The sequence below is a fragment of the Scomber japonicus genome, chromosome 16, assembly GCF_027409825.1.
Source record: "Scomber japonicus isolate fScoJap1 chromosome 16, fScoJap1.pri, whole genome shotgun sequence".
Taxonomy (NCBI): domain Eukaryota; kingdom Metazoa; phylum Chordata; class Actinopteri; order Scombriformes; family Scombridae; genus Scomber; species Scomber japonicus.
Window position 1 is genome coordinate 14,153,781 of NC_070593.1, and position 7,816 is coordinate 14,161,596.

Here is a 7,816-nt window from a genome sequence, read left to right on the forward strand (position 1 = left end):
CTCCATGGTGCACACACGTCGACCTGGAGCAAGGCTGTATACTGGCAGGGGAGGCCAGAAGCAGAGAGAAGGGGGTGGATAGATGGGGATGGAGTGTGTGGGGGGATAAAGGGATACGGTGCTTCAATAGCGGAGCAGGTCCAGGGACTAATTGGATCTGGTAATGGCTGGTCAATGTGACTGAAGGGCTCGTTAGAACCAGTACAGCTCCTTGCCTTTCTTGTGCTGTTGGAGGCCTGAGAAAAAAGGATGAGGAAACAATGAGGAGGACAACAGTGAACAACAGAACATAGGTTGTCATGGAGCCTACTTTTGCCAAACATCCTGTTTTAGAGAGTGAAAAAGAGCACCTCTATGATGATTATGATGCGTGAGTGTGAGCACATGTTAGAGTGTCTGTTCAGGAAATTAAGAGAGGAAAGAAGCCAAACTGGTACAGTGCAGAAATTTGAGTTTGTTATCATGCATTCAACTTGAAAATTGTTCTGGACTTGCCGGTTATGTTTCTCTACACAGATGTATGACTGTATTTAGTCAAATGTTCTGAACTGGTCTGAAAATAAATAAACTATAAGTAAAGTATGACTTGGATATCCACACACTATTTGCAAAAGCCTGATATGGTTGAGTAGGTACCTGCATCCATGTTGAGGGCCAGCGACTGACTGACATCCCCTGGTGGAAGCAGGCTGGGCCAGGAGGCAGTGGGCTCTAGCTTGCTCACTTCATAGTGGCTTGGCAAGGTAGCCAGGTGAGGCGGCCGCACCGTGGGCATGAGCAAGGGCCCGTAGTGGGGCTCCAAAGCTGAGGGAGAATACAGTTCATGGAGAGGCCTTGGGGGCCCATAAGCCTGGGCCTGAGGGTATCCCCAACTCTCTGGCGGATGAGGGTGGGAGTGAGGATGAGCGTGTGGGTGAGGATGAGCATGTGGGTGCGCCAGGCCTGGATGTAGCCCTGATGCGTATGGGTCCATGGAATAGGAAGGCACTCCCGTCTCACAATGGGAGCGGCTCTGAGACGAGGTGTAATTGCTGTCCCAGAAGGATGGGGGGAAACTTCGTCGACTGCTAGGTGAGGTGGTATCTAATGGTGGGGGAGTTGAGGGAAGGAAGATAAACAACTATCACATTTAGGCAAAGTCATGAACTGTTGCACAACTGTGTAGTGAATCACTTGATTTATAGAGACAAATGGAAAGGCAGGAGCTGTGCAAGAGGAGTAACCCATGCTAAAACGTAGATGTCACTCACATGACTGCTACACCCTCTTGCCCAGATATCTTCCCCATTGGATCATACTGTCACACAGCCCTAACCCCAACAAGACACAGAAATAAACACAACCACATTCTAGCAGACAGAGGGAGAGAGAGAAAGAGAGTGACAGAAAGAAAGGTAGAAAGAGATGTCCCTATATCCCTGAATTCTATATAAGGCAGAAGCTATGACCTGGAGGGAGCCCAAGGCTCACGGAGCCTTAAATCACTTGCTGTGGTGACATCTCTCACTCTCATGTCAGCCCAGTTCTGAAAGTCTTACAGCACACTCATATGCACGCACAGGCACACACATACACACAGACACGCAATTCTGGCCCTGTGCTAGCACCCACCGCCCCTCTCCTCGATCTCCTGCACCCCCACCTGTTGTTTTTTCTGCTCCCCCTTCTCCTCGCCCTTGACAGAATGTCAGCGAGCCATTATATGTTTTTAGCAGTATATTTTTATATTTAGATATTCCTCTGAAAAGAGACACCATGCAGCACCCTGAGAGGTAGTGTTTCCCTCTGCCCCTATCACACAGACCACAGCATATATAAATCTGACCAGCAGGCAGGCAAGTAACTGAACAACCATTGTGGGGCAAGAGCTGGAGCGAGAATCAGAATGGCAGCCGCAGAGATGTTTGAAGGGGATACGCCGGCGAGGCTGTGCGCTTACGGCCATGTATAAACATAGCATCTGTTGTGGGGCAGGAAGTGTGTGTTAGTGCCGAAATGAAGACGTCCGACTGAACTAGGAAACAGACTAACAGTGACAGCCGAGAGACAGAGTAGAGGCTATAGGCCCTACATGGATATCCAAGGGACATCTGCAGGTTGCTGGTAAATTATAATAACACAGTCCTCAGACTATTTGGAAATGACCGCTTTTTTCACTTTACATTCTTGTGCAACAAAAATGAAAGCAAAAACAAAACAAACAGAAATAGACTTATTAAAATAAATAATAATCATTATAACTTATTAGTTTTGTGGAGTAGCTTTCCTATTTTTGCTTCAAAGGAAATTGTTAAATTACATCATGACTCATTTCAATTCCATAGTGTCTGTTATTGGCCAAGTCATAGCACAAAGACAAATATGATCATTTTTGGATGACTGATTTTTCGTCTGCAAACTTAAAAAAAAATATCCAACCATACTTAAGATTGTGAATGCTATCTCTTGAGTCAAAGAAGAACATTTGCCTGCCCACAGCTCCTGACCTTCATGACCTCTGACCCCTAAGACCTGACCTATCAAGGGACAACAGTTCCAACAACCAGCCCCTGTCTCCTGATCACATCACCTGTCTGGCGCTCTGCTGTGCTCTGCAAAACTGTCAGTTCACCCTGTGTGGCCCTAAAAGCAAGCACAAGATGCCACACAGACAACTGTAGCACTTGCACTCACATAAATAAATGGACATTATGAAACTGCAGGGATGTGGTGCGAGGGAAATACCACCTAGATTCAACCTAACTTTTATCAGGCTGTGCAACTCCTTATGACACATATTTAATTGTAAACATCAGAGTAAGTCAGTTTTACTGATGCAATGACAGTCGGATAGGCTCATTATTAAATTAAATCAATTCATTGGTGGTTGTTCTCCCATGTTCACACATTGCATAGTTTATAAAATTTGAATTCATCATAACAACACACTCAATTAATTGTTGGGTTTATTCTCTCTATTATAATCCTGTTTGCACAGACAAACATGTTCCAATAATTATGGACATGGAAAGTCACAAAGAAAGGTGAGCACTTGTGTGTTTGTGCAAATACTTTTTGCAAATAAATATGTGTAGTATACCTGTGCCCTGTTGGTCTGATGCCCGCCTTTTGCCCTCTCCATCCATGTAGGAACTAAGGGCCCTTGAGAAGTGCTCATCAACCACACTACTGATGTCTCCCTGGTAGTAGGTGAAGAGGACACAGCGAGATGTCAGGTACTCTGCCTCAGGGCCCTCCTGCTTCTCCTTCGGGCCCTCCTCCTGCCGTGAAGCTGCAGGCGTGTAGGAGGAAGAGGAAGATGCAGACGAAGAGGAGGAGGAGGTTGACCCTCCGGTGCCTGGGCCCCCAGACATCCCCTCAGGACCCCTGGGAGTGTCCATAAAATCCCGGCAGTGAGGAGAAGTGCTGGTCAGACCAGTGGGAGCCTGCCAGGGAGGGAGAGGGGGAAGGGGGGGTAGGGGAGGAGCAGGGAGAGGGTTAAGACAGGTGTTGCAGAGGATAGTTCTGGAGCTGTCTATGATACATTTTGACATAATGTTTTTCTTTGTGTGTGGCTGAAGTGGCATGTGCGCGTGCGTGTGTGCGTGAAAGATATAAGCTTTCTGGGTTCAAGAAAGACTTCGGCGTTTATTAGCGAATTCAAATAGCAGCACTGCACGTACAAACATATGGATAAATGACTTAAACTCGGGAATATTATTTAAAAAGTCATTTTTACGATTTTAACATCGGGTTACTTGCCTTTACGCACAAGCTGCATAAACTACCCCGATAGCTGTTCCTCACCTCATCGACCCCCATCGACCCACTATTAAAATTTAAATAATAAGATATATCACCGGAAGTGCTACATATTCGCTCAATTCCTACCTGTAAACTACTGATGAAAGCAGGAGCAGTCGGTGCGTACGGTGCGTAATGTCCATAGGCTGGGTACATAACATCCAAACAGCTCATGGTAGATGAGCGTGTCTTCACTATTCTGTGGAAACCGACCTTGCTGAGAAAGAGAGTGACAACATTCCGTTTTTTTCTTTTTCTGAAGAGAAACTGGCTCCGTGGTCGCTGTTCAGTGAGAAAGAGTCTGTTCCAGACTGGACATAGTAACTCCAGTCCTCCCTGTGTGTCCAACAACAGCTGCGGTAGCAAAATGTGGCGAGGGTTATGGAGCAAGCATGAGGGTGTCCTGTCCTGTACATCTCTGTGTCAACCCCTCCCACCTTCACTAGCCCTCCACCACCCCTCACATCACCGCCAACGCTTTCAATACCACCACAACATAAATCACAACTAAAGCAAATAATTGATTATTCCCTGGCATATGAGAGATTAATTTGTGAAAAATTTAACCCTAACCTTAACTCTGTCAAAGGGTATAGGTGTAAATCATGCTCAAACTCTTTAATTCAAAATTTCCTAAACTCAATTCAAAGATTAAAAACATAGACAAAAGGTGTTTTCTAGAAAAGCTGGTGATATCCTGTTACTAATTATGGGTCCACCATTTTTTCATCCTAGTGTAAAATAAAGGTTAAATAGAATGTCATCCAGTTACACAAATAGATTTCGATGAAGTCATTGAACTTTGTGACTGGCCACACGACAATGGGCACATGATACATGCAATTCAGTGACTTTTTATTTCTTTCCATGTCCTGTGGATACTTGAAAACTTTGTGCTCAGTCCAAGCTGAAACTGTATCCATGGTCTTAAAACAGCCATCGGTTGCCAAGTAAACCTTCAAGTCATCTAAAGTATTTAGTGAGTTCCCAGAATGACACATAGGTGTCAACTATAGGTTGCATACACTGGTCATACCAACATAGAGGAGAAAGGGACTCTGCACAAATCTATGGCAAATTATCACCTATCAGCAGTGCAAACAAATCAAGCTATTTTCACACACACAAACACAATTATACCCATGTAGACAACTGCAGAGCAGCCCATCATGCACCTATGCACAAAAAGACTAAAAATGCATCTTGAAATCATCCAACATGGTAAACAACAAGTAAGATACACTCAACAAAACAGTTTAGTCTATTTCTCTTGTTTTAAGAGTTTACAGGTGCCTGCTGTTTGGGCATGCCAGTCTTTTTGACAGGCACTTCAGAATGCCTGGGAGAATAGTGTGGAAAATTTGCAGAATTCCATGGACGAGTGTCAGATGAGGTGGAATGTCTCTGATGTATGCTAGTGGACGAGCTCCTCGGGAAGTTACTTCGTCCCTCTGCTGCGTTCTCTAGATGGAGAACATGACCAACATCTCACTCTGCATACATCACACATAGTATGAATAACTTGTGGCAGGTTATTGGCATGCTAATGAATCAAACATGCTCTTAAATAGCAGTGGATAAGTGGACATGTAACAGTAACTTCTCACTTTGCCCTCGTCTTGCATCACCGATTTTACAACATGGCATTGAAATATAATACTTCATATTGTGCATCAGCATATTGACCATAGCCACAGGAGGGCATCAACCGAGAAGGTCAGTTTGTAAAACATTTTTGTATAGATTTAAATCACCTAGCATTAACTTTTTCACATTATTAGGGCACCAATAATATTTCAGTCCATTACCCTCATAGATCCATATATATGCAGGGTAATCTAGGGCAGCAGAGGAGTCAGGGAGAAAGAGTGATGCAATGCTAGAAAGCTCACTGTTACACCAGCGTGATCAACAGCTGCAGCTGACGGAAGGGAAGAGAGGCCACTATTAGTATTAATGGCCATGACTAAATTTCTCTCTGTGTCTCTGTCTCTCTTTCTGTCTCTGTCTTTCCCTCCCACTTATCTCTACTTGTGATACATACACCTTTTCTTCATTTAATCACTCAGTTTTGTTCCTGGAAGAGACAATCCCTTATGTTGTGTGTGTGTGTGTGTGTCTGTGCATGTGCGTTTGTCATCAACTGACCAAACTAAGAACAGGGCAAGAGAAACAACCAGCTTGCAGAAACATGGCTGAAATCCAGCCAGAGCCCAAAACAAACTTAGTTGAATGCTATAATCTGCATGTTAAAAGGTTTGCATGTAAAGAACAGTATGTGCAAGAGTCTACAGTTCCTCGTGTTTGTGTGTGTGTGTGTGTGTGTGTGTGTGTGTGTGTGTGTGTGTGTGTGTGTGTCACTGTGCAAGTGTGTGTGGAGGTGTCTGTGTGTCTACATTTACGTGTATATGCTGAAAATAAACATAGGTTACATCACTCCTTGTGACCCTGCAGCACATCAAGGCCCCACCCCTCTCAAAAGAGGTCTGACCAGTCAAAGTCTCCCATTGGCTGAGATGTTGCAGGCCAGTTGAGGTAGTAATGGCAACCTAGTTTTATTTAGACCACTATTCACATTGCAACACCACCATTAATAGTTTATACTCCTTGCCAGAAATACCTGTGTACATTAAAGACAAAATTGCACGTACGTACATTTAACAACCCTTCATCAAATCAAATCAAATATGTATATGCAAATCAGCACAATGTGATCAGTAAGATTATGGTGGTGGACTGTAAAATTGAGCTTGTTGAGTTATGGACCTGATACCATATAAGCTACCTCCTGAAACAACAAGGCCTTTATTAAGGTCTCAGTCTGGCTTGGTCCCAAGGGGGTCGGACCTTAGGATTCCACTGTTGTTTATATGCCTCAATGTGTATGTGTGTGTGCGTGTGTGTGCATGTGTGTGTGTGTGTGTGTGTGTGTGTGTGTGTGTGTGTGTGTGTGTGTGTGTGTATATATATGTCCAAGACAGAGATATACAGCTGCCCCGTTGTCCAGTTCCACACAAACTCATCTCAGCTGTTCAAAATCATCACTGAGTGTCATCGGAAACACTGGCACACACACACACACACACAAACCACACAGACACACACACACAAAGGGCCACATATGGACAGGTCTGGCTCATTCATCCTTCTACACAAATGTTGGTGATAAATCCTCTGTGATAGAATGTGCAAGTGTGCAGCTATTTTCTTCTTAAAACAACCCCCCATTGTCCACACAGACCACCAGGACCCCAGGAATCTAGTGGCTCAAATATAGAAATCTAGAAATACATTAATGATTTTTCAAAATTGCAAGGCATTGCCCGTTCTTAGATACAATGTACCATTAGCATTACTGCAGTCTTTTTCCAGATACAGCATTTTAATGTATTTTTGCCTTCTATGCATAAAGGTTTTTAATTGAAATCTTGTGTACATTAAACTAAATATAGCGTGCAGAATCGTGTGTGCAGAAATTCTTTTTTTGAAACTGCTATATGGGTAAACCATTGCCTTCAGATCATGGTGGCACATAAGCCAGCTTGTAAAGATATCTGACTGAGTTCACCTTGTGGCTTTAGTTGTTTTTCAAAGTTGTGTTACAGTTGAGAGTGCTACTTAAAGCATTGATTGCAGAGTTTTAAGGGTCTTAAAAGCATTGATGCAATTTTGTAAACCTAGCCGACTAAACAATAAATGCCTCTGCTTCTTGGTCATAAAGAAAATTATTTGTCAAAATGAATAATTCACTCAGCATTTTTGTAGTCCCAAAAAAGCATTACAAGTTTCAAAATATATAACACAATTTCTGAGTTGTTTGGGCTTAAGTGTTATGATATTTAAACACACTGGCTTATATCATCTAACGCTGGCAGTAACTGATATACTGTGACAGTGACCTGTATATTATCTTTTTTATGGCATCCATGTTGTGTTAATGATTATCCTGCTTGAAACAGCATTGCCACCTTAAGAAGGGACAAGTTATGCTAAAAAAATAGACTGGTCGTACTTTTGCTGTGGAATTACATTA

At 43.3% G+C, this 7,816-nt stretch overlaps 1 protein-coding gene across 1 annotated transcript; it reads right to left on the reverse strand.

Annotated features, from left to right (window-relative positions):
• Window positions 1-3,963, reverse strand: vgll2b (vestigial-like family member 2b). Its single transcript, XM_053336252.1, has 4 exons — window positions 3,871-3,963; window positions 3,080-3,425; window positions 637-1,083; window positions 1-236 (listed from the first exon to the last, which is right to left on the reverse strand). The coding sequence occupies exons 1-4, from the start codon at window positions 3,955-3,957 to the stop codon at window positions 193-195; spliced, it is 924 nt and encodes a 307-aa protein (XP_053192227.1). The 5' UTR covers window positions 3,958-3,963; the 3' UTR covers window positions 1-192.
• Between the last annotated feature and the right edge of the window lie 3,853 nt (window positions 3,964-7,816).